Source organism: Puma concolor, chromosome D2 (assembly GCF_028749965.1).
Source record: "Puma concolor isolate L17-30 chromosome D2, mPumCon1.1.hap2, whole genome shotgun sequence".
In the NCBI taxonomy this organism is placed as follows: Eukaryota; Metazoa; Chordata; class Mammalia; order Carnivora; family Felidae; genus Puma; species Puma concolor.
The window spans coordinates 71,719,097-71,746,312 of record NC_141677.1 but is presented as its reverse complement, the minus strand read 5'-3'; the positions used below and the strand labels follow the sequence as shown (position 1 = coordinate 71,746,312).

The following is a 27,216-nucleotide window of genomic DNA, read 5'->3' as shown; positions in this document are numbered from 1 at the left end:
ATTTAGGCCTTGCTGATCTGCAAGGGAGACTTTTGAGATCAGTATAAAACCCCTACATAAGAATATCCAGGTAGGTTTGTTAAATGAGCAGGTTCCTGGTCTCCATTCCAGGAATACAGAATTACAATGGGGGGTCGATGGGGGTGCAGGAATCTGCTTCATACACAGATCCCCTAGGATTCTCAGGCATCCAGAGCTTGAGAACCTCTAAAGTGAAAAAGTCACATTAAAAAAAAAAAATTCCCCTTCTGTACTGCCTCCTCTCACCCTTTCTGGGGTGGCTAAAATCAAAGAGGATTTGATATTTCCTCCAGGAACCCCTCTCGGAATCCTCAAGCAGTGGGACACCCCCTTATCTGCATTCCAGAGTAATGTGAGCACAACTCCTTTACAGCCACCGTTTTACTGGCGTGATTTGTTAACCTCCTCTGGGGAAAGCATCATTTCCTGGTCATCTTTTTTAGCCCCACCCCTAATCCAACACCCAGCATTCAGTAGGGCTTTAGTATTTCAATCTGCGTATCTTTGCAGAACTCTTAAGGGTCACATGCCTTCAGAAAGTAGTGATATCTAGGCTGCTGTTAATTTGTCTCCCTGCCTCATGACACAGATGAATTGCTGCTTTAACCCAGTGACCACCTCCTTCTCACTTGGCCAGATGTTTGCTGGAAAAGGGCCTACAAGCAGGAGTGTGCTCCTACGGAGTCCAAAGGCAATCTCCGGTGACCAGAGTAGCTGGTGACAAGATTTCAGGTGATAGGCTGCGAGACTGGACAAAATAATTTGTCGCCTAGGCTCTGTGCCCTTCCGGAAGACATCATCTTCTTTCTCACAGAAAAGCCTTTCTTTCCTCGAGGCTTTAAATCATGCGAATACACTGAACTCCAGCACTCTGAGACCTATTTTGGGCAATTCATAAACACAATAGGCTTAGATGGTTTATGGAAATTTGCTCAGAGAAAACGCTCAGGGCAGAGCCTAAAGCGGACTGCGAGTGTTATTAATAGCTAACACTTAAAACAGGCTGATGGCACCTTGAGAAAAACTAAAGAGAAACCCTGATTTGAGCCCATTGTCCCAGCAAGGACAGCACACACGTGCACTGTCTTCCTCATGAGCCAAGAGGGTGCTTTTTGCCTGTTCCTCCTGCAAGGGGCAGCTTGCATTCTAAATAACAATGACAACTAGGAATGTGTAATCACCAGGTTTGAGTGCTTATCAGAACTTTGGTTTGTAAAAGGATCAGAAAAGTTTAAGAATGGAGGTGTGACTGAGCACATAACCAACTTGGAACAGGATTTCGGATCTTGATAAGCATAGTGTCTGCCCAATGAAGTATTCAAGGATGAAGGCTCTTTCTTAACAGCCATTTACACCGCGCGTCTAAAGGACATGAAGGAATGTTCATTATTTGTGACCTTAATACCTATGATCGCTCAGAGAATTTTGTAAAAAGCCCCAAACCCTGACATTTGGGATCTTTAAGCGAGCTTACAAGGTAAGTAACTAGAGTGCTATAATTTTTACTTCCAATCACAATGCACTTAGGCACATTTATTTCCATGAGAGGCTCCTTAAATAGGACGGTCTATTTTCCAAAGAACACACAGCTGGTGAATTCTGAGAAAGATAGGATGAATGCTTGTTGATTCTTGATTCATGATCTACACTTAAATTTCGTACATTTGGTATACTTTAGATGGCAGGAAACCAGAGACAAATCTAATAAACTGGCCCTAAAGTTAATGTTCTTATTGATATAGAAAATACTTCTACTCCATCTTTGTTGCCAAATTAATAAATGGTAGCCCACTGCAACCAGCTTTCTAAGCTAACTAACCTTTTACATGAAGATTCTGAGCTTCCTAAGTGATGATTTACTTACTGTTCTATTGGTGTTCCAGCGTCAAAAGAAACATGAATTATATTATGTGTTGAGGTCAAGTCAGTGAGGTCAATTCGTATCCTGTTTTCCCATTTTTCCACTGCCATAAAAAACTTTAGAAGGAAAGCAAACTGAGCAGGTTAGGAATTAAGCAACCACATTTTAATCAATAAATATGAACATCTGTGTGTTAACCAGTTATTAGGCAGAATAAAATAGTAACTTATCAAGAATTCAAAAAGTAACCTTGTAAACAAAGTGCGAGAATCTTTGCCATAAACGTTGCCCACATAATAGAATTAGAGGTAACAAGAAATTTACTCAGAACGAGGCTTGGAATAATCTAACAAGTTCCAGGTATATGTTAAAGCTAAAAAAAGATTATTTTGCACAGAGTGGGCAATACGTAGATTATCTGACAACGCAATGAATAAATGACTGAATGGAGGAATCGCTGAACATCAGGTAATATAATGACTTCTATTCACATTATGGGCCATTCTGATATCCATTTCTTGTTCCTGCCCTGCCTCACTAGGCTTTGCTGTGCTCTGTACTGCATGAAATCACATTTCCAAGGGCCCTTGACAGCTGGCTTCCAGGTAATGCTGGTAGGGTAGGGTGCCAGGGGGAGACTCAGGGCAGGAGAGATGAAGCTGGGGTATTTTTCCACATCTGACTCGGCTGGTATTGCCCCATCTCAGGCAGGGGCTTTGTCTGTGCCATGGCTCCAACCCCCACTATCCCTGGGTGATCCCAGCTCTCACCAGGCAGCTCCCACCATGCCCATGTGGCCAGTTCCTGTGGGCTACCCCAGCTTCTGGATTAAGGGAACCACACCTTTTCATAGCCCTCGGTGGTACCAGATTCCTTTTATTTGGCTTCTTTTTGATTATCTTTGTAAGTCAATCTCCTCTATTAAAACCCCTCTATTGAAACACCTAGTATGGCTTCTGTTTTCTGTCTGATACGTATTAGATTCGTTGATTTTTTTCTCTCTCCTTTAACTTCTCTGGGAATTTTTGCGTGAGAATCTGCCTTAAGCCAATGAAAAATCACTCAAATCACACTCAATACCCACTTTCTGCAATACAGGAGAACACACACAGCTTTTTCTCAAGCACTGGAACGCTCTTTGCCAGGTGCAAATAGGACTCTGTCTGCCGTGTCACCACTGATCATGGTGGGCACAGCCGAGAGTCATCTGCAGAGGTCGTTTTTGTTGTATGTACTAAATGAGACAACAAGGAGAAAAGTACAAACAGAAAATTAGTCTTAAGAAGAAATTACGAAGTCATCAAATGGATAACATTGTAAAAAAAAAAAAAAAAAAAAAAAAAAAACAACTCTCCCAAAACATAGGTATGTAAGACAGCACCAGACAGAAAAGTTTCTTTCCTGTTGAATCAACAAGTGTTCCTGAAATTAAAATCCTTTAGAATTTCTTGGTATTTCAAGAGCATTAAAAAAAAAAAAAAAAAAAAAGACTCATGAACAAATGATCCGTAGCTTTTCGGCTAGAATGCATCCCTGGGATGGTTATTTTCAGAAGTAGAGTTCCTTGGTGAGCATAGAGACCACACATGGGATCTGCTTCTTCTCGTGGAAGTAGGGGTCATCAGACTGGGACTCAAAGTGCCTGGCCACCCTGTTGTTCACCCTGGTGAGGATATGCAGGATCTCCAGGCTCTTGCCATGCTCGTTCAGGATGGAGCACAGGGCCTGCACAAACCAGGACCCGCTGCCCGGGTTCCTCCATGAGTAATAGCCTTCAACAAGACAGAAAGGAGATGATCAGATCGGCTGGCCTGGCCGCACCACCAAGAATGAGCTCTTGGTGTACGGGGCCTCCACACCTGCTTTTCTGAAATTATCTTACTCTTCTCTGCGTGCAAGTCCCCGGTGAGAATTATGCTCGTGTGCTCAGAGAGCACACATCATAGGTTTAGAAGGCTGTGTAAAGATACTCAACGCAAGGCCTGGTGTTCCTGCGTGGATGCATATCAAATACCCAAGTGCTCAAAGGAAATGCGGAGAAGCACTTTGTTAACTCTGGAACTCCTCGCTGTCCTCTGGGGGCAGAGCTACTTTCCAATCCAAGCCTCACAAGAGAGGAATTTGCAGGAGATTTCAGAGAATTTTGAGATGTGTTCCTGCTGTTGGAGGGACCCAGAACCGGAGCCAAGCTCCTCATGGAGAAATCTGAAAGTAAGAGGTGGCTGAATGACCAACTGCCTTATGGGTAGAGCCCAGAGAGCCTGCAGCTCTGGGAAGGCCACCATCAGAAGGGCAAGGGGTGTGCTTCTCATGGACCAAATATGGTCTGTGGCTGAGAGAGTCTGGCTCTCAGTCTTCCCTGGGTCCTGTCCAACACAATTTTTTGGAGGGACAAGGAGACCTCAGCAGGAAGAGGCTGGACAAGTGCCCTGGAGGATGCCCAGAAGAGGAGGAAGTAATCACAACGCACAGCGAGGAATGGAGACACGAATCCAAAGCCAAGGAGGTGTAGGGTCCAGGAAACCCAGCAGTTTAGGAAAGTGCCCAAGGAGAAAGCACCCAGCCTTTAGCATTTCATGGGTTCAGAGCGCAAGAAGCCAGGTGACTATGGGACCCGGAGTTTACCTTAACTCACCTCCCTCCCATCTTTGGCTCTGGGAGGACCTAAAAAGGATCTGGCAAATGGGGGAGGAGGTGAGTAAGGGGAAGGATCAAGGCCCCCTTAGCACCTTAGACCTATAGCGGGGCTGATCTGGGATCAGGAGAAATGGAAAGCCAAATTAGGTTCAGGGTTTTAATTGTTATTTCGGTCTGGACGTTCTGGTTACAGTGCTGTGACTGTCTGTGACTTGAGAAGTGACAATACTGTCTAATATCTTAACATGAGCTGTAAAGCCGTGGACCTGCTGATGCCTCCATACAGGGGCAAGGGAATCTTCCCCTCACTTACCCCCATTCCCTCCAGTTTAAAAGGACAGCATGCAACAAAATAAAGTCGCCCTTGGCTTCCATGATGAGCTGTGATTTGTGCCCCTAGTCCTAAGCGGTCTCACCAGTTGAATGAGACCATTATAATTTATGGCAATCGCTTATTGAATAAATGTACAATAAGCAGAAATAACCTTTTTCTGTGACATGATCGAGGCACTTAGAATTCTTCCCGCGGCGCACTGGTAACCACCGGTGCAAGGATTTAAGCCCAATGGGCTTAAATTCACTTTCAGAGGGGCTCACAGAACGCATCTCGTTCAATACAATGAACTAGTGAGGCTGGTCATGGACAGTCACCTCCATTTCAGTACTGCCCCTGCACTCATGTCCTTTAACCCCTGACCTACATGGTCTTCCAGGGAGCCAGTCTCACCCTGTGACTCTCCTACCTGAAATAGTTCCATTGCACTTCATTATCAGGGTGAAGTTCAGGCCGCTTAGGATAGCACACAGGACTCCCCACGGTGGGGCCCCCCTGTTTACCTATCCAGGTTTAATCCGTGCTGTGCCTTGTCACATCCTGTGCTATAGACGGTGTCCCCCAAAACTCAAATGTTGAACCCAGCCCCTAATGGGACTAGATGTGGAGATAGGGCCTTTCTGAAGGTAATTAATGTTAAGTGAGGCCATGAGGGTGGAGCCCCAATCCCAAAGAATTAGTGTCCTGATCAGAAGAGACCCTCTCCCTCCACCATCTCTCTGCCATGTGGGTGGGGACAGAGCTAGAAGTAGACGGTTACCAGCCAAGAAGCAGGCCCTCACTAGAAACCAAAATGGCGGGCACCTGGGTCTTGGATTTCCTAGCCTCAAGAAAGGCGAGAGATATATTTCTGCCTTGAGTCTGTGGCATTTTGTTGCAGCAGCCCACAGGCTAACACACCCTGTGGTCCAGCCTTTTGAGTTTTGCCTCTGACCCCTTGGCACTCAGTCTGGCAAGCCACCTTTCCCTTCCCCTGCTGTGTGATTTTTCATGACTCGGTTACGGTGGCGTTTTATGAACGCTTCTCTCACCAGCCTCCCTGGAGTTCACCCTTCTTCCCCTACTTCTGCCAGACCTTGCTCAGAACACCAACAGCTCTACCTTGGGTTTGTTCACCCAGACTGATGACCCCGTGCCACTGCCTCCCTCTCAAGAGCAGGAAGACCAAACTATTTTTTTTTTTTTTACGTGATCCTTAAAACGTGTGAAGCTGTCATTCTCACGAAACCTCATCTGTAGATCCTGCCAGAGCTGTTTTTCCAAACACACCTATTTACTGTAACCAACCAATACCTCTGTAGCAAGCACTTGATCGAACTACTACCCCACAGGGCATTTCTAAGTGATAGGTTTTACTAAAGCACAGGAAGGAATTCTACTGAACTAAGGCAAACAAGGAGCTTGGGAAATGGGTAGGCTTGCTCACTCCTGGCATTTTCTGGTGCCTGTTTCTGGGTCACAATGTAAAGAATCCCGGTCTGAGCTACTGCTATAGTTTTATACCCAAATCTCTCTGGGATCTTGAGCATATCATTTAAGCTCACCCCAGCTCAATTTTTTTTAGTCTGTAAAATTAACACAGGAACACCTTTCCTAACCACCTACCCAATTATTAGGAGGATGATAAGAGGTAAGAGACACTCTGTAAGACATTCTGTAAGGTGTAAGTGCTACAGAAATGTTTGCTCTTACTATTACCAATAATAGTAGTGATACTTAAATGGAAGGGCTGAGCTTACTTGGAGAGAAACGCAAACACATCCCCGTGGCAGGCAGAACAATGGCCCCCGGAGACGTCCACGCCCTAGCCCTGGAACCCATGGACAGGGCACCTGACTTGGCAGAAGGGACTCTGCAGATGTGATCACAGTTACGGAAGTAAGGGGGGAGCGTATCCTGGGTTACTCACGTGGGCCCGACCTAATCCCAGGAGTCCTGAGAAGAGGAGAACCTGTCCCAGCTGTGGTCAGAGAGAGGGACAGGTTCACAGAAGAGTCACAGAGATGTGAGATCGCTGGCTTTGAAGCTGGAGGAAGAGGAGCACAAGGCAGGGAACCCAAACATGCTGGAAAAAGCAAGGACACGGATTTTCCCCCTGGAGCCTCCAGAAGGAATGTGGCCCTGCCATCCCATTTCGGAATTCTGACCTCCAGAAGCAGAAGACAATCCACTTGTATATCGGAAGCTACTGCGTTTTAGGGAATTTAGCACTGCAGCAAGAGGAAAGGGATACAGCCCCAGGCCTGCGTGTTGATGGAGTGGCATGGTCTTGATACCTGGGACTGTAGAATAGGCGAAGAGAAAGTCGGCTTCAACGGGGATCTTGTATCGGGGATTGGCATCTGTGTCATTGATAGGCCCCGAGTCAGCCTGGACCCCGTCATCGAGCTCGGTCCCCCGGCAAGCCTAAGTAACAAAGCAGAGATCACTCCATGGAGTCGGGAACAGGCACGCGTGTGCTTTTCACTGCTGCGTCCCGGTGCCGAGGGCTACGCGTGGCGGGTTCGGCAAGAATTTGATCAATAAATAAGTGAACAAAGCCTGTGTCGAATTAGTAAGCCAGAGCCAATGAAAATCTTGCAGTGTCTTAAAGAAGCCCTCACAATCCGTGGTCTGATGCAAATACAGATGCGAAGCATTTAGAGGTAGAAAACCAAAACCCCAGTCTGCAAACCCCGACCGAAACAGCACGTACGTTTGTAAAAGTGATCCGACCCAAGTCACTCTGTAATCCTTTCCCGTTTTCGACAGTATGGGGGTTACCTGAATGAAGAAGAGTTTGGGTTTCTCTAGAAGAGTTTTGCATCTGTCCCCCCTAAAATGGGCTGTCAAGTCCTTTATCGCTGTCACGCCGTCTGTTCCATAAATTAAATTTTCTTCTCCGTGGCTTAGTAAGATGCAGGCGAAACAAGCCGAATTTCTGTGGTCCTCTTCAGAGGCTGCAAGCAAGCCATTGGAAGATTGAAAGGTTAAGACGTAAGTCCTGCGGGACCTCAAAAGGGTCCTCCTTCCCAGCCTGGCAGCGACCGCTGTCGGGACAGGTATTCAGGGGCAGGAGCACCCCTCCAGAGAGAAGGAAGACCAGTGGAGAGAAGCGAGAGGCACGGAGAACTCTAGAATTCTCACTCAGTCTGAAACCAAGATGGCGCTGCCTCCTGAGGATGTGCGCCCCAAGTGTGCGAGGGGGTTCAGGCAGCTGCCGGGAGGCAGCACACTGGGGTGCTGAAGGGCATGGCCCTACTGCTTGTTAGGTCTGTGACACCAGGCAAGTTACTTAACCATTTTGTGCCTTGGTTTCCTTATCTGTAAAATCTGTTTTAAAAAGAAGGTACTTCCTGGGGTGCTTGAGTGGCTCAGTTGGTTGAGCGTCTGACTTTTGATTTCGGCTTAGGTCATGGTCTCACAGTTTGTGAGATCCAGCCTTGGGCTTTGGGTTGACAGGGTGAGCCTGCTTGGGATTCTCTCTCTCTCTCTCTCTGCCCCTCCCCTGCTCATGTGCACATTTGCTTGCTCACTCTCTTTCTCTCAAAAGAAATACAGAAGCTTCAAAAAAAAAAAAAAAAAAAACCACTTCTGAAATATATGGGGATTAGAGAAGAGTTTACATTTCAACTCCATTCTGGACAGAATGATACAGACTTGTTCCTTCTGTATGAATTAACTCTTTGAAATTGGAACTGTTCTGTAGATCCCACCTCTATCATTTGCTGTCCTATGAGCAGATTTCATCTTTTTAGGGAGAGATCTGAGTTTCCTGAAAGACACCCGCCTAGCCTGCAGACAGGGATGGAGTAGTCCAGACGAAGGAAAGGCTGCCCAGGCTGAAATCCCTCTGTCCTGCAAAGGCGGCCCCCCATCTCCGAGCCCACTGGCGTGCCGCCCCTCCTGGGAACAGGACAGAGAAGGAGGGAGGGGGTAGGCACGCACCTTGTTTCAGCAGATCTTGCATTTTGGCACAAGAGCAGTCATTGTAGACGACCACGTCAAAACCCAGGTTTCTGAAGCACTTGAAAAGAGCCTCGGCATCTTTGTCTGTTCCGTTTCGGACGCCCATGCCTGTGGGAATCAAGCCCACGATGAGCAATCCCGGGCTGAGAACTGCCTGCCAGCATCGCCCCGTCAGGTGTTAAGTGCAGCTTTGCTGGCTCTTGTGTAAATGCTCCCAAGGTCACAATTTAAAGGAGCAACTCGGGGCGCGTGGGTGGCTCAGTCTGTAGGGCGTCCGACTTCGGCTCAGGTCGCGAACTCGCAGTTCACAAGTTTGAGCCCCTGTGTCGGGCTCTGTGCTGACAGCTCGGAGCCTGGAGACTGTTTCAGATTCTATGTCTCCCTCTCTCTCTCTGTCCCTCCCCCCACTTGCACTCTTTCTCTCTTTCAGAAACAAACATTAATTTTTTTTTAATGTGGAATTGATATATGAAGCAAACTTAAAGGAGAGGGTTACTCAGCTCACCCACAGAAGGTGAGCCTCATCATGGCAACTCCAATTGGGGCCAAAAGGCTCCCCCTGACTCTTAGCCCTTTGGTCCCAGTCTTGCATCAGATAATGCACATGGTGGGACCTTCGATTCCAAAGCTTCTGGTGTCCTCACATCCCTTCCCCCCGGACACGTAAGTAGCATTGGATGGGGGGCTGTCTGCCATAGCAGATGGGCACTGCCTTTCTCCAATCAAAGTATGATACAAGTTGAAGACAATGGAACGGAACAGGAGAGGTTAGCCTACGCCCACAACACTTACCTGTCTTTTTGTCGAAGTTCTTGTTGTTTATTATGATGCATTTGCCCACCTTCTCGAAATTCATGTTATACTGATATGCAGGCACTCGGTCCTGGGTGGTCGTGACTGATCTTCCCGAGCCATTTTTCTTCTTCTTACTGGGGAAATATAAAGGCAGTCAGAGGCTATGGAAGACATTTGGATGGAAATGGCCTCTGGATTCTATTATTAGCAGGGAAGGGGTGCCCAAGAAAGCTGTGGTATCTGTGAAGAAAAGGCCCGAGGGGGGCAGATGGTTTTGTTTAATTGTCATATTTAAAACGAACGGGATCTCCTGCCTTGTTTCGCTACATGCCAGAGAGATGCAAATTAAAACCACAGTGTGATACCGGGACACTCTCACCAGGATGGCTTACCACATGCTGGTGACCGTGTTTCGTACCTGGCGTTGTCATACATTGCTGTGGGAACCTACTTTGGACTTGCGTGGTGGAAAACTCGTAGAATCTACCAAAACTGAACTTAAAACACATCCTATGACAGAGCAATTCCACTCCTGGGGCTATCGCCCAAAGTAGAGTAAATATGTTTGCAAAAAAGGAAAGATCTACACATGTGCACAGGGGTACTGTCTAGCAATAGCCCAAGCAGGAAATTATCCATATGTCCAATTACAGTGCAGTGAATAAACTGAATATGCATATAATGAAATCCTACAGAACAATGAGAATGAACCAACCGTGACAACAAGAAGCCACATAAACAAATCTCGCAAATATAATACTGGATGAAAGAACCCACATACAGAAAACGCTAATACCTAATAGTAGAAGCAGTTACGTGAAAAGGTGGACAAAAGGAGCAGCAACTTAAAAAAGCAAGTTGGGGCCCCTGGGTGGCTCAGTCGGTTAAATGTTGATTTTGGCTCAGGCTCACAGTTTGTGAGTTCAAGCCCCACGCTGGGCTCTGCACTGACAATACGGAGCCTGATTGGGATTCTGTCTCTCTCTCTCTCTCTTTCTCTCTCTCCCTCTCTCAAAAATAAATAAATAAACTTTAAAGAAGAAAAAAGAAAAAAAGAAAGTAGTCCCCTTCCAATCTCCAAACACTGACCATCCAGCTTTCCAGAAGTCTGGCACATGGGCACTGAGGCTGAACATGAAGCATCATTGAGAGAACACAGAAAAAAAGGTCAAATGTGGGTGGAAAGCAGCCATGCCAGTCATCCACAGGAATATAGGCTCAGCAATAGAAGAGATCTTTTTTTTTTTTATCTGTTTTGAAAAATTGCTGTGTCCCCAGTCCCGGGAACAATGCCTGGCATATAAGTTATTCGTTAATAAATATTTTTTGGAGGGGCACCTGGGTGGCTCAGTCGGTTAAGCGTCCGACTTCGGCTCAGTTCATGATCTCACGGCTCTTGGGTTTGAGCCCCACGTCGGTCTCTGTGCTGACAGCTCAGAGCCTGGAGCCTGCTTCCGATTCTGTGTCTCCTTCTCTCTCTGCCTCTCCCCTGCTCATGCTCTGTCTCTCTCATTCTCAAAAATAGTAAATGTTAAAAAAAAAAAAAATGTATATATATATATATATATATATATATTTAAAAACTACACACCAATATCCCTTATAATTATAGATGCAAAAACTCTCAAAAAATATTAGCAAGTCAAATCTGTAGGATTATTGACCATCCCCGAGTGTGATCGATCCCAGGAATTCAAGGTTAGTTTAATATCCAAAAATCGATGAATGTAATCCATCATATCAGTAAAGGACAAAACCATATAGATGCAGAAAAAGGAATTGACAAAATATGGCCCCCTATTATGACAAAAATGCTACATAAACTAGGATTACAATAGCACTAATCCAACTGGAAAAGGACATCTATGAAAAACTCCCAGCTAATACCATACTTAATGATGAGAGACTGAACGCTTTCCCCCTAAGGTCAAAAACAGGTCAGATATGTCCATTCTGGCCACTTCTGTTAAATACTGCAGGAGAGGTTCTAGTCAGGGCAATTTGGTTGAAAAAAAGTCTTCTGTGAATGAATGAATCAAGTCCTATCCCCTCATTTTACAGATAAGGAAACAGGTCCACAGAGAGGCAGGGGTTGTTCAAGGTCAGCCAGGCAGTGATGAGCACAGTGAGACCAACACGTCGGCCTCAGGAGACGGTCAGCATCCCACGTTGGTGTTTCAGAGTCCCACGCCCTGGCCTATCTGTTAGAAGGCTCATCCACCACTATCGCAAAACTGTCATCAAAAGTTGTTAGGAGTAAAGTGAAAATAAAAACTCAGCTTGGTACCTGACAAATGCAGGCCCAAGGGTATTCCCCCCCCCCCCACCAGGCTTCACTGAATCTCACTGTTGTAGTTTCTCAGAGTCTCTGGAAGGACATGGCCTTTGCCGTCGCCCCTCTTACCTGGGTCCAGATTACAGAGTAGCTCTCTATGTCGAATCTCCAGACAGCTGATTGCTGTTTTTCAACCGCTACACCACTTTATCCTCCACTTTTAATAAGGCCAACTTTCTTCCGTGATATCGTCTGATTTTCAGAGAAAAACATCCTCGATCGGTTCTACCACTCTAGATTCTTCCTCCCTACTTTTTCTGTCTAGTCTAGAGGGGTGATGTCAGTTCTTCTCCACATTTCTTTCCCCAGGGAGACAGCCCAAACCAGCACTGGACTGAGACTCAGAATCTGCCCAAGGGAACCCTTCACAGAGCACCAAGCCCCCTTCCTGGCAAACAGCCTTCGGTGACCGTCACAGAATGAGATGGCCGACTTGATGGGCAGCAAATACTCTTGTGGAGTCTTCTTCCCCTCCCGGGCCTCCATAAAAGCTCAGAGGAGACGAATACCAGCAAAGTGAGCTTCTGTGGTGTTCAAGGGCATGCCATGTATGGGAGCGTAGGATTTACTTCTGAATTCCCTGTCAATGACCCACACTGACAGTGTCCTCTGTGCATGAGGCAGATTATCTGCACATAGTCCTTCATATGCACACACAGTCTTTGGTCTTCAATTGATGCCTCTGAAGTTGGGGGAGGTGGCTTAATTATGGCCATTCCATAGGTACTGATAACAACTAACATTTGTCAGGGCTTACTATGGGCCAGGACCTTGTTAAAATTCTCCCTGCATTTTCTCATTTCCTCCTGACAGGTCTTTAGCTAATTTAAGGCCACTCAAAGACCCGAAATAAGACCAGCATAAAGTCTAGCAGGCTGGAGGATCTCTAAGAGATAAGACTCTACTTCAATATCTGCTATATGAGTTATCCTAAAACAAACTGTACAAGAACATCCAAGTAATAAATGTGCTGTGTGTTTTTTTTTTTAAGCTGTCATTAGCCCATCCCCAATGATGAGCAAAACAAAAGATGCCAGTGAGCATCTTTTGTAAGAAAAACAGGCTTGGTTGTAAGTTACATGGAAAAAAAAAAAAAAGGACTCCACTTTTATCAGAATAGGATTTGGAAAATAAATTTTTAAAAAAAGGAACACAAAAGGGGAATAATGATAGATACACTTTAAAGAAATTTCCATGGTTATGAAAAGTACCTTAAAATTGAATATGAAATGTGATTCTTATCCCTGGTAAATATTTCAAAAGGGAGGGGATTCCCTTACCTCACCGGCCCCTAACTTGAACTCTCAGAGTATCTGCTTCCTCTTTGTGGATTTGAGTCTGTCGTTTATTTTTCCTTCTAACCCCAAATAGCTTTTTGTTAAACCCAGGTCTTTCCAGATCCCAAATGTGTATTAGAGAGCAATCAATTCTACTCCATTGACTTCATCTTCTTAAGAGGCACCGGCCTTGGGAAAATTCCATCTGCAGCTTAACTTGTGGGGAAGCAACCCCTGTGACCGGGTTAAAGCATGCAACTGGACAGACAAAAGGACGAAAGGGCTGTCAAGATGGAGAGAGCACCAGGACAAAAAAAAAAAAAAAGAAATGTGGACCGAAGCCCACGGCATAATAGATACATTCTGCTAGAATCAGAGTCCAAGAGATCAGAGTCCCTCACTGACTAGCCTCGAGGCTTCCCAGCACCCTCTCCTGGGGATTAGCGCCCTTTCTGTCCCATTCTCCCTTCAAAGACTCCAGTGAGAGCAAGGCCTTCACTTCCATTTTTCCCGTTCTGCCTGCAAGGCTGCTGCAGAGATATTAAGTACAGCCTCACATTTGGGAAGAGAAATGACCTCTGAGAGGCGACTCTTTTAGGATAGTCCCTAGCTGCTGCATGTTTACCCACACAGGACAGTTATTTCACTGCAGCACTTCTCTTGTGCATGACCCCTAAGGCTATTTGGAGACACTCGTGGCCTGGCGGGTTTTCTTCACTTTCCCCCACCCCCGCCGCGGCTCTTATTTCCAACTGTGGACCTTCACAGCGTGCCTCGGTGAAAAGACCTGGCTGGAAGACACAAATGTGTCCGGTCGGCCCCTCCCATAATGACCTGCAGACAGGTACAAAGATCCAGTTCAGCCTCTACTTCCTGGACGAACCGCGAAGGGCAGGGTGTTTAATCAAAATAACACGGTACCGCAGGGAAGAATGAGGAAGTTCTCTGTGTCCCTACGTGGGATCATTTCCAAGGCGGAGGTTAAGTATGAAAGAAAACAGAGGGACAAAACGATGGCAATAGTATACCACCCTTTGGGGGAAGATGAGGGGAAAATCTATGTTTACATTCGATTGTACCTGCATAAAGACTCTTGAAGGGTGACATAATGGGTAAACTCATTAATTCCAGGGCTGGGCTGCCTGGCTCTGAAACCCGGCTCTACTACAGAGCCGAGAGATCAGCAAGTTGCTTAACCCCTCTGTGATTCCTCGTTTGTAAAAAGAACAAAATTACAACATCTGCCTCCCAGTTTATAAACAAGCTGATATTCAAAAAGCGCTCAGAACAGCTTATGGCCTGCACAAAATAGTACCTAAATGTTATTATTACTAATGGTAGTTGTATATCACGAAGAGTGGTTACCTGTGGAATAGGGGCCCTGGGGCAAGGGCAGCATGAAGGAGGAAGGATTTGACTGTATATCTTTTTTAGTACATGTGACTGAATTAATTATTCAAAAGGTTACAATAAAAATGACTTAGTAGCAGGGCACCGGGTGGCTCAGTCGGTTAAGCGTCCGACTTCGGCTCAGGTCCTGATCTCAACGGTTTGTGAGTTCGAGCCCCGCGTCGGGCTCTGGGCTGATGGCTCAGAGCCTGGAGCCTGCTTCAGATTCTGTGTCTCCTTCTCTCTCTGCCCCTCCCCCAACTTGTGCTCTGTCTCTCTCTGTCTCTCAAAAATAAATAAATGTAAAAAAAAAAAATTAAAAAAAAAGATTTAGTAGTTAAAAATCACCTGCTGCAAACAGATTCCATTACTTGGCTTATGTTGAAGATTACTGGATTCAGACTTTTTTTGTGCTACTTGTTAAAGAGACACCGTGTTTCTGTTTCTCACTGTGATCTTACACGTGATTTTCTTCCCTAGCCTTTTGAGCTTTTTCCTCCTCTCCGTGTCAATAACCGTGCTGGTAATAAACACGGTTCTAAGAAGGACCATTCTGGAACGCTCACTGCCTTGTATACGTTACCTCATGTGCTCTTGACGACCACTCTGTCAGGCGCTGGCCCCATGACATTAGCTTGCCTGAGAACACAAAGCCACACAGGGGTAGAGCCCAGATTCACTCACAGGTCCAACACGAAGTTTCCTGTTCCCACATTTCTTGTCTCTATTAACATCCAGATTCCCGGGGCCTCAAGCTTAGACCTAGAGGATCAGGGCCGGACCTGGGAGTCTTCATGGAGCCACTCGCCTCTGACATGTGAGGGCCTCAGCACTAGCCTGTCTGCCTGCTGCCTGGGCTCCCCGGACCCTCAGCTCTCACTGCGGTCCCCAGGGCCAGCTCACCCTCTGCTCTCAGACACCACTCTCCACGTGGGCACGGCCTTTGGGACCCTCGGTTCTTGGCCAGAAGCTCGGACCAGATACAGCTCGGGAAGCACGGCCTGGGGAAGGTGCCAGTCGGCAGCAGCGAGACCGTATTTAGGGTCACCTGTGTGTGATCTACAGCTCTCCGCGAAAACTGCGAGGTCTCCTAGAGGTGACAGTCAAGTGAAATGTTACACTGCTGTTACTTGGACAACGCAACTGAGACGCTTCCAGGAAATGCCACTGTGTGTGCAACGCCACCCTTGCTCTTCCTCGTTGGCACGGTGTTCGGCGGGTCCCCTGCGTGGCCTTGGTGGCGCAGTAACTCAGAGTCAGGGGAGGGAAGCTTTGCCATCCCGGTGCCAATAGCTCTTAAAGAGTTACTGTCTGTTTGGAAATCAATTGCTAGAGCCAGGCAGACCGTCAGATAAACAACTGCTATCGGACAGGAGCAGGCGCTTCAAGGGCTCCAAAGAGACTGTGCTAATTAATTAGCCACCGCAGAGAGATGGTAACGGTCCACAGCTCAGCGGGGCCAGGTTCTCCCGGGGGTGGGGAACGAGAAGGCTGCTAAGAAGCTTTCAAAGACCCAGATTAGAAACTTTTCTTTTTCTTCTTTCTTTCTTTCCTTCTTTCCTTTCTTTCTTTCTTTCTCTCTCTTTCTTTTTTTAACATTTATCAGATTGGAAACGTCTTCAGCTGGTGATCCTCCCCCAGAGATAAGATCTTCTGAAAGTGGATATTCTTGTTTTCCTGGGTTGATAGGACTTTTCTGCAGAAGAGCCTAGAGCACGGAATTACTGTGGCACAGAGACCCCAGGACCAGATCATTGGAAAACCAGTCTTTGTCCTGAATCTGACAAACCGCGCCGATGGGGGAGGAGGAACCACTCCAGACATTCCCTAAGTCCCCAGGAACAAGCATCACTAATATCACTGAATAGTGTTTTATGCTTTACAAAGCCTGTTCATCATCATTATCCCATTTATTCTGCAAAGTATAGATGAGAGGCAGGGAAAGACACAGTAAATAAAAACTGGCCACAGTATTTAAGTCATATTCTACCACTTTCCCAACTACCTGCACCTCCCCCCTCCCACCACACCCCTTCTCCTCTGCCTTCGCTAATTCTCTGCTGATAAACCTAGCTTTTATCCTGACCTTTTTCACTTTCTGAAGACTTTGGCCAAGATTACTATGCTGAGAAGAAACACAGGATTCTTGCTCACAAGTGCAAGGCTCATGACAAACCAGAACAGTGAATTAAAAGTTCTAAATCCTCTTAAAAGCTCCTGGGTTTCACAACTGGCCACAGATTAAAAAAATAAATAAATCTGGCCATGAAATCACTGCTCTTAGGGCCAAACAAGATTGCAATAACTACCATAACCTGGCAGAACTTAGCAACTGTTCAAAAATGTGCACTAAAATGCAACGGGCAGTCAATCGAATACCAATGCTTCCTAACCGTCTTTTATTTTTTCTTGGTATTGCATTTCCTCACCAGTATGAGCAAGTACCATTATCTTTTCCCAGACACATTCAGAGAGGCTCAAATCTCTGCTAAGAACACAGACAATGCCAGCATTGATTATCAGGAAGAAACTAGATTATCCTAACTTCTTCGGTTACGGACCTGTTTTTTGGAACCTCAAATTCTGCAGTGCGAGGGCAACTCAGTCATTTCAACAAAGTCAAGAGGCACAAAATCACAAGCAAGCCCTGATGGTTATTTATACAAAAAAGACATCCTTGAAGAGCCTATAGCAACCTGTACCAGAAACCATTGTAGGACAAAAATACTCTGCCTACTTTGCGAAGAAGTAAAAAAACCTCAGTAAGGGCACAATGAACTTTTACAATCCACTCTGGGCGTCAGTATAATTTTCCCCATCACCGGAGTGGATAAATACAGGTTTTATCCTCGTCCAGATCCCCTAGGCTGCTCGAGATGTGAATTATACCTTTCTATATTTGGAAGGGAATAGAAGCACGCAAACCTGCTACTGTTTATTTTCTAAAGCGTCTCCATGAATAGGATCCCCAGAAGCTCTATCTGTTTGCAGACATTCATCAGCAGGAAAGTAAACACACCACCAGGCACACATTTCCCCAGGGCTGTTCCATTCGGAACTAGGGCTCTGGTTTTCGTAGCTGCTTTGTCTAAATATTTTTGGGATGATTCATTCATGGTTTCAACATTTTAACAGCGGGTATCCCCGACAGTCCTGACATACCAAGGCACAGAGCAAGGCAGAGAGGAAAGGAAAGACTGAAGGCGGTACCTCGTGTCTCCATCCGAAAGGACCCCCCTGTGCATCAGAACTAGGCTTCGCCCGGCAACTCTGGGCAGCGGGTTTCCTTCTTCTCTGTAATAATAAAAACTCAACATGCTCGGGGCTCAGCAGGGGACAGCAGACTGGCACAGCCCGCCTGGCCCTGAAGGCCCGTGACTGAATCAGCAGTGAACCGCACACTGGAGTTTTCCATAGGACCATTCACGATGGGGCTGGGAAAGTCACACTGGCCTCCCCCTTCTCTGCTGACCGGCAGAAATGCCCAGGCTCCACACGGCTGCATTCTCCCCACCCCGGGACAGCTCCCTAGAGAAAAAGTGACTTTCTAGGAGCATGGGATCTGAAGTGGGGGGGAAAAAATACCCCAAACTTCCACAAAGATGCAGCCAGCGGCACCATTTTTAAGAGTGAAAACATGGAAACGGGAATGGCTAAGCAAGAGACTGAGATTCAGTCAAATAAAATACCACACGGCTATTTAAAGTGATGAGCGTGCAGATGTGGGCAACCCAACAAAGTGCCAAGCTACAGGAGGTGGCAAAATTATATGTAAGTAAATGAACAAAAATCGGAGGGGAGTTTGTGGTGAATCAGAGTCCAAATGCTTGAGGTTATTTTTCGCCTTATAAAAGCACGCAAGGCATTTGTACAAATAATAAAAGACTACAGAGGCAAGCCAAAAACCTTAATTGTCAAATGAGGCATATAAATCATTTTTCAATCGTCTTGAACAAAGTGAATGATCCAGGAGTTACTACCCTTCCCCATCTCACCCCTCCAAATGCAAGGAGGAAAGTGTGAACACGTAAAAACAACACCCTTATTAAGCAAACTGCTCAGAACGATGCTTTTCTCAATTTCCTGGTTCAAGGTCGCAGCCAGTGAAAGGTGTGTCACTGACAGAGCAGAGCTGTAACACCTGATATCCTGGGCAAACTGAACCCTCGGTCACGCTCAGGTCTGTGAGCAGAGAGAAATCTGGCTCCACACATTCCGTTCTGGAACCCAGATTTGCAAACATACGCTTACTTTGGGGAACAAAGTCCATTTAAAATAGGCTATGGAGGGAAAGGTTCCTTCCTCTTCTCACATCACTTGCCTCCTCCCCTGGAAAACAAAGCAGAGAGACCTCTGACAATAAAAATTGATAGAAGAATTTTAAAAAAAATTCAGGAGGGAGATAAAGGACAGAATTCTCTTGAAACAGCCTCAAACTGCTGTCTGTATGATGGCGGGGGTTCTAGAATTTAGAACAGCTAACAGGACTCAGTCCTCTCTCTCTCTTTTTTTTTTTTTATTTTATTTTATTTTATTTTTAAAAAAAAAATTTTTTTTTCAACGTTTATTTATTTTTGGGACAGAGAGAGACAGAGCATGAACGGGGGAGGGGCAGAGAGAGAGGGAGACACAGAATCGGAAACAGGCTCCAGGCTCTGAGCCATCAGCCCAGAGCTTGACGCGGGGCTCGAACTCCCGGAGCGCGAGATGGTGACCTGGATGAAGTCGGACGCTTAACCAACTGCGCCACCCAGGCGCCCCTGCTCTCTCTCTTTTTTCTTAATGCTTATTTATGTTGAGAAAGAAAGAGAGAGACAGAGAGAGAGGGAGAGAGAGAATCCCATGCAGGTTCCGTGCTGTCAGTGCAGAACCCGAGGTGGGGCTCGATCTCACAAACTGTGAGATCATGACCTAAGCAGAAATCAAGAGTCGGATGCTTAACCCGCTGAGCCACCCAGGTGCCCCGGCCCTCATTCTTCCTCATCTGTGGAGCAGCAGACAAACCCACTGTTACACACGCGTGCCAGACAGAACACCCTGAGCCCCAGCCAGCTCAGGGTTTGAACAGGCAAGGCCACACTGCACAACTCTTACTTGTGACCGCGTGTTCCCCCGAGAAACAACAGGTCTTAAGTTTCATAGTACTTTTCTGCACCTAGGCTTAATTCTGTACAAATAGTGTTTTAATATTTTTATTACTATGAAAACCTGATCATTTACTTTCCTTCTTCATTTTTTTCTTTTAACCATACAGCTAGCTCATGATTTCCCTTCTAGAAGAGCAATAACCTATAATAACTGGAGCTATTCTGCATGTGGGGGAAGCTTCAAAGTCTCTAGATCCCGTCACCATGCTTTAGAGGTGTGGTTCTCTGCTCCTGAAACGGGCACTTGACCCTCTATCAGAACGCCCATCCCTAGCCCTGCTGGAACTCTGGCCAAGCCCTCAGCTGAAGCAGGGCAGAAAGGGAGCAATTTCAACGAAGAATTAAATTTGCTGACCCACTTGGGTAGAAGAAAAAACCCGCTCTGCTGGTGGATTAACGTGGCTGACCAGCTCAACGCCAATGCAGTTGTGACTGGCACTTGATGTATGGGGTGGATCGCTGGACCCCAAGTTAGACCCAGGTCTTGGTGCTGGTCTTGCTGGGTGACTATGGGTAAAGTACTTTACCTCTCTGGTCTTCACCGTCCTTGACTGTTATGGGAGGGAGCTGGATAAATCACATTTTTAAGGCGTCTTCCAGTTTTAACGTTACGGTTCTATGATTTCTTCCCTGTCAGGAATCATGTACAGTTTCTTCCTCATCAGGCAGTTCAGTAAGCTGACAGTTACTGTATTCAATTCTCATAAGCAATCCAGTGGACAGGTATTCATACACCTATTATGCAGAGGCAGAAACTGAGGTTCAAAGAAGTCAAAGGACTTGCTGGTACCTCAACCAGTGATTGGGAGGCAAGGCCAGAACCAGAACCTGGGAGCCATTCTAAAGTCATCACTGCTTCAAGATTTATTACAGCATTAAATCGTTAGTATGGTCTATGTACAAATTTCGGAGACAGGCATCCAGTATTCTGTAGTATGAATTCGAAGACTTCCTGTATTGAAAAGTAAACTCCCTGGGTATATTTTACCATTCTCTTTCTTTTAGGGGGCCCAGACCTGGCCTCTCTTAATCAGTGGGTGTGATGGAATGGCTTTTGCTTAACATATTCTTTGGAATGAGTTAACGTCTGCTATCTTTGTTCTGTTCTTTAATTCCAAAGCATTGCTTCTTCTGAAACACCCTCCCCTCCAAATGAAAAGACAGACCACCAGGATCTTTCTTATAATTATGCAAATAACACACATTTTTTACAGGGATCTGTTTACATATAACACCTAACTGGTGGAGAAACCCAAGTTGCAATGCAGGAAAAAGAATCATAACCCTGTGGCATCCATTAAATACACTCGAAGAGCACACAGGGCAGAGCACGAAGATGATATGGAAGACAAAGTCCATGGGATCTGAACCAGCGTCTCAAAAACGGGATTTATCAAGTTTCAAAAATGAGGCTTTTCTCTTGCCCCCTTCACCTGGTAAATGGAAGGATAAGCAAACCTCTTTGCAGGGACACAAAGGCTCCACCAGGGCCCAGGGGAAATCTGAGTGCATGAAATCTGTTTGCTACTTTGTCTTTTATTTCCCTTAATGCTGACCTTGAGCAGAACTAAGCCTCTGATTTCAGGCCTGAGGTATGTCTGGGAAAGGACACCAGTGTGTGGCTGCTGGGTGGGGCCTGGTCTCATACCCTCGATGGCTCCCGGTATGGTGCCACCAGGCTGTGGGCCTCCACTCACTTTCTAAGAATCTGTGTGCTTTGTAGCTTGGCCTGACCATCACTGTCGCTGGGGCTCTTCCTGGGCCCTGATAACTCAACTTCCAACTCCTCTGGCTCTCCCTCCTCCTCCCATAGTTCCTAATATACTACAATTCAGCAATTAGCTATTCTCGGCCATTAGCCATTTTCTGTAGCCATGCCTAGACATTCTAGAAGAACCTGAGTTTACATTCAGGGCAGGGACCACACTGCTAACACGGATGGCTGGTAACCTGTGCCAGGTGCTTGGGTTACCTTTATTTCAAGAAGAATCCCTCTATAAGTTCGCAGATGACTTTAGGACTTGTTCCTTAAACAATGGCTCAAAATGAATGCAGGCTGTGCACATACCGATTTCTCCTTTTTTCTTTTTACTTCTACTAATTTTAACTAATTAAAACACTTTTACTAATTTTAAGTTAATATCTTGCATGTCTTTCCTTCGCGGTTTCCTGTGTTTTCCAACTGTTCTTCAATAATCGGGAAATAAGAAAACATTTTAATGCATTCTTGTTTTTAAAAAAAAAAAAAATTAAGTTAAAGAGCAGTTGGGTTTACTCAGGGTCCAATGGAATGGAAATAAAACGAGGCTGTGGCGCCATCTAGTGACAGTGAGGCGAAAAAGCCAAGACAAGTCTGAGAGCTTGGAACTACCTGGGGCCACTGAGTCCTCCCAAGCTTTGCGGGGGGGAAAAAGGAGACTTGTTTCCCAGAATCCTTGAGGTCTCCAGGGGAGGGCACATGTCCTCAATTAGAGAGGGGCAAGAGGTGCCACCTGATAGCAATTCTGACGCCCCGAGAAGGGAGCTGGGGACAGGACAGTCTGGGTAGGGTGCCCACCATCGGCTGCAGGGAGCACTCCAGCGCAGTGGTTGATGCGCTCACACGTCGGACCGGTGGCATAGAGTCCCTCACTCCGTGGAGGTGGACCGTTTGCTCTGCTATTTTCAGGTCACCCCAATGAGTTAAATTCAGCAGAATAAACAACTCCCGTTTAGAATCTTAAGTAACAGAAATGAAAGTAGACGGTGTTGACCAGTCAGGTGTGACAGTGGACACCTGCTCTTTGCGGCAAATCCCACTGTCTGGACTTGCACTTAGGGTCTGGTCCCATCACATGCCAAGTCCCTGGCACCACCCAAATCCGTCCTGCGCTCTCGGGCAGCAGGGCCAAGGCAGCAGAAATGTTCAGGGAAGCAATGGAAGGTGACAAACACCGGTTTTTCTGTTAGAAATAATGGATTTCGTCACCCCTTTCCTAGCCAGACAGCTCAGGGGTCACTATATGACTTCAGCTATTCCCTGGGGTCCAGGTGCCACTTTCCTCCTCGCCTCTCCCCTCTTCAGCCCTTCAGCCCTCTTGGTCACAAAGTCTCGCTGCTTCTACCTCTCTGCACTCCTGGCACATCTGGGGCCAAAGGCGAAGGCTCCACCTGTCGTATTCGGCTGGCGTTTCGCTCCCATTCTCGCCCAGAGAATTTGCAACAGCACCCCCTTCAGGCCCTGCCCCGCACTGCAGCTCTGCTGCTCCGGCACTTTTTTTTTTTTTTTTTTTTTTTTTTTTTGGTAGGTATGGTTGGTCAAGTCACTCTACTTAAACTTTTCCATGACTTCCTTGTTCTTTAGGATTCCAAACCCTTAATATGACTGACAGACAAACCCTTCTAAAGTCCGGCCCCTGCCCATTTACTTTTAATTCAAATATTTGATTGGAAAATGGAATTGAATTCAAATATTTTGCAAGGATAATTGTTTATTTTGATAAATGAAGCTTGATGTCAGCATCAGCCATGCTATAAGAAGGTAGCGAACTAGAATACAGAAAATTACCTGAGCTTACTGACCTTTCCACAGGACTTAAGGGGGTAAAAAACCCCAATATCACAGACCATGTCTCTTTCGTAAAATGATGCATCTTAAGGCAGAGGTGTTCAAACAGGGCACTCAAAGACCTTCCAAGGGGTGCAGACATAGGATATTTTAAGGGAATTCATGATCAGATCCTCAACTTGCATGTGTATTTTTCCGAAAACTGGTTTGCCTGAGATCCTGCCTCCCCTGTTTCCCATCTCCCACCAAGTAAAAGAAGAGCAGAATTCTCATCCACCCTAATTCTTAGATGGTGTCAAAACCTCCACATCATCTAATAGACAATTCAAATATAAGTATCTGTGGGTCTCCTTGAATCAGGCACTGTAATGGGCTTCCTACTTACACAAGAGTCTAATAAGGGTGAAGGATGGCATTAGAAATGGGGCTGTTTGGGGCCACCCTGGGCTGTTCAAAATTCAATGATGTGTTTACAAAATATACTGAATAAAAATAAATATAGAATGGAAAGGGAACGTCGTGGCTCTTAAATAATGACTTTGCCTTTTTCACTTCCTGATTATTTCCAAAGACACTATCGCTTTTGAGCTAGAGTTCTGTGACAGCAAAGCAAATAAACACTGAGAGAAGTGAACACAGCATCCGGCTTTCTTTGTGCCCTTTCCTTCCTCTTTCCTTCCCTCCCTCCCCCCCCACATCCATCCATCCAACCTTCCTTTCTTCCATTCATCTATCCATCCATCCATCCATCCATCCATCCATCCATCCATGCATCCATTCTCTAAGAATTAGAAACAAGATGGTTGTCACAGGGATGCCTTGTAACACGTTTGCTGAACTGGAAATGGTATCAGACCTTTATTGGTTGAAAGCAAATCTGGTGTGGCAGATTAGTTTGACAAGAAGGACTGGCTTTGTCAACTACAATATACAGCAGACATTTTACGTAGGTGAATGAGCTACTTTCGCAGCTCTAAGGTCTTAACCATGAAATATTTTAGAAAGCAGACAGTTTAAAAGCTTTTTATCAAAAAAAAAAGGATACTGACAAATGTTTACCATCATTACTTTAATTATCTTATCTCTGTTGGGAATGTTTTGGGTTAAACAATTTGCCTCCAACTAAAGAGGAACAGGTTTAATTAACAGTTTTTTGAGAAGTTTTGGTAAAGCCTTTTGAGCATACTTCCCATTAATGGAAAAAAATCAATGTTTCTAAGGGCAGAATAACAAACCCTTTTGTAAGTCAAGTAATTTGTAATTATTTTCAATACAATTGAAGGACCTAATTGATTTGTCATTCTTTGGCACAGAACTTAGAAGGAATTCAAAGAATTAAGTGACATTATTATCACAAAACTGTTGCCATCCCACGTACTTATTCATGGTTTCTTGGCGCTTCTACCTCTAAAAATGACAAACAGGCAAAAAAGGTGATAACTGAACACTTCCTTATTCTGGCAATGGCTCTCATTTATCCATGTATGCATAAGCTAGCTTTTGAAAAGCCCGCTTTCCCATTATAAGTTGCAATTTAAATGCAATTTCTATTTAATAATTATCTTGATGAAAAATGATTTAATAGTGCTAATGACTTACCAACATTTGTTTGGATCAACTGTGAATTAATAAGAGTCAAGACAGTAACTTAGTCTCGGAGAAATTTTCAGTAACTTAACACAGCAGAAATTTCTTGTAATACTCATGATACCTGGAAAAATGTCTTAAAATTTATGCATACATAGGGGCGCCTGGGTGGCTCGGTCGGTTAAGTGTCCAACTTTGACTTGGGTCATGATCTCACGGTTTGTGAGTTCGAGCCGCGTGTCGGGCTCTGTGCTGACAGCTCAGAGCCTGGAGCCTGCTTCGGATTCTGGGTCTCCCTCTCGCTCTGCCCCTCCACCACCTGCACTCTGTCTCTCTCTCTCTCTCTCTCTCAAAAAAAAAAACCTTTTTTTAAAATTTTGAAAAACTTTATGCATATGCATTGATGCACACCTTAAGGTTACAGAGATGCACGATGGGGAGATCATTCAAGCAACTAAATCTATGACAGCAGGATAAAATACTGTGGGGGGAAATAAAGCGAAAAGACAAGAGTTCCAGGAAAAAAGAAACAACAAAAATTCCAGCTGTTAAAGACAGCTTGCTCGTGTACATTTTTAAGGGAGAAACGTGGTTACAAAAGTACTGTGGATTCAGAGTCCACTGAATAGACTTAAAGAAGTGATTTTCAAATGTCAGTATTTACAACATACCGCTGGATTTCATAATTTCTGGGAAGTATACCACAAGGCTTTACTAAGACTTCCGAAATGACAATTATACAGTTCCTGTTTCTCTGTCACCGAGAGGCAACCTGCTTAACCCAAAGACTCAGAGACCTGGGAAAACTGAAATATTCTCACGTCCTTTGCACCTATTTGCCAAGAAATTTATAGGTCACCTTAAAATATGTGTGTGCAGATAGGGGCGCCTGGGTGGCTCAGTCGGCTGAGCGTCCGACTTCAGCTCAGGTCATGATCTCACATTTTGCGGGTTCGAGCCCCACGTCAGGCTCTGTGCTGCCAGCTCGGAGCCTGGAGCCTGCTTCGGATTCTGTGTCTCCTTCTCTCTCTGCCCCTCCCCTGCTCACTCTTTGTCTCACTCTGTTTCTCAAAAATAAATAAATGTAATAACAAACAACAACAACAAAAAGTATGTGTGTGCATGTGTCATTTTGGAACGTTATTTTGCAGCTCTGTGAACGAAACATTTGCTGGCCACTGTTCTAAAGGGCTCGTACTGGATCAATTGACCTTATGGCTTTTGAAAGTTCTCAGGAGTTGCAGCTGCATGTTCTGCTCATTTCATGGGGTATCCTTGACCCTAAGTGGCCACCAAGGCCAAAGGAACTCAGGTCCAGGATGTGGAGGTCTTCTCACTTTTCCGAGTCCTGTCCGGGATGGTGTGACCCAAGGGTTTCTCTGGGATTGTTTGGAGGGAGCCAGGCTGCCCCTCATCACCAGCTCTTCCCCTCCTGAGCACTGCTTGGGAGCACTCCCTAACCTCAACTTTGATCTCTGTCACCGTCCCTCCCAGGTGGGGCTCGGCTTAGGAGACGCCGAAAAGTCTGATGCTTCTGACCCACAGTGCCCTCCGGCTTCTTGCGAGGAAGCCCTGTTGCCTGCTGCCCCATGGCCAAGGGTGAGGGGAGGTGAGGGGCCCCTCCGGGTCCCTGCATTCCTACTTTTAAATGGAGAGCACAGGAGAGCTGTTGGGTGGTGGTGGTACTATGTACGTTCTCATCTCAGGTCCACCATTTACTTTTTCTTAATTTAAAAAAATGTTTATTTATTTATTTTTGAGAGAGAGCGAGAGAGAAAGAGAGAGAGAGAGAATCCCATGCGGGCTCTGCACTGTCAGCACAGAGCCCCAACGCGGGGCTTGAACTCACAAACCGTGAGATTACAACCTGAGCCGGAATCCAGAGTCGGATGCTTGACCAACGGAGCCACCCAGGCGCCCCTCCGACATTTATTAACTGTCATCAAAGAGGCAAGCTGGTAAACGTCTGTGTGCCTCAGTTTCCCTGCCTATGAAATGGTGATAACGATAGAACTATCTCCGGGGATTAGGAGGACGGTGTGCCATACTGAGCTAGCACACGAGAACGCAATAAATTAAGTTGTTGTTATTATTATTATTAAATGCCAAGATCTGGAATTTTAGAAGTGGACTCAAGAAACGACAAGGTGAGAATCAGCAGACGGCATGCTTCCTTCAATGGAGGGCTACCCTAAAACCTCCTGTCCCATGCCCCTGGATTCTGCCTGGCAGCCAAACCTGGTCCCAAAGGGCAGAAGCAACCCAGGCTCTGCCCCGAAGGAGGCTGCCTGCAAATCACCTCTGATGCGGACAGCCCTTCCCTCCTGGACAGGTGCTG

General features: G+C 45.8%; 1 protein-coding gene across 4 annotated transcripts in view; it reads right to left on the bottom strand.

Moving 5' to 3' along the window:
- Window positions 1-2,025: 2,025 nt before the first annotated feature.
- CASP7 (caspase 7) overlaps window positions 2,026-27,216 on the bottom strand; it is a 30,837-nt gene continuing 5,646 nt past the window's right edge. For 3 of the 4 annotated variants that reach the window (XM_086680925.1, XM_025917944.2, XM_086680926.1), the window contains exons 3-7: window positions 9,594-9,730; window positions 8,781-8,909; window positions 7,617-7,792; window positions 7,130-7,259; window positions 2,026-3,654 (exon numbers count right to left, since the gene is read on the bottom strand). In XM_086680925.1, the coding sequence (XP_086537051.1) occupies window positions 3,431-3,654; window positions 7,130-7,259; window positions 7,617-7,792; window positions 8,781-8,909; window positions 9,594-9,730 (796 nt within the window). In that variant the 3' untranslated portion in view covers window positions 2,026-3,430. Of the gene's footprint in view, window positions 3,655-7,129; window positions 7,260-7,616; window positions 7,793-8,780; window positions 8,910-9,593; window positions 9,731-17,807; window positions 17,858-27,216 lie in introns of those variants that run through there. The other variant, XM_025917945.2, reaches the window with a different exon arrangement.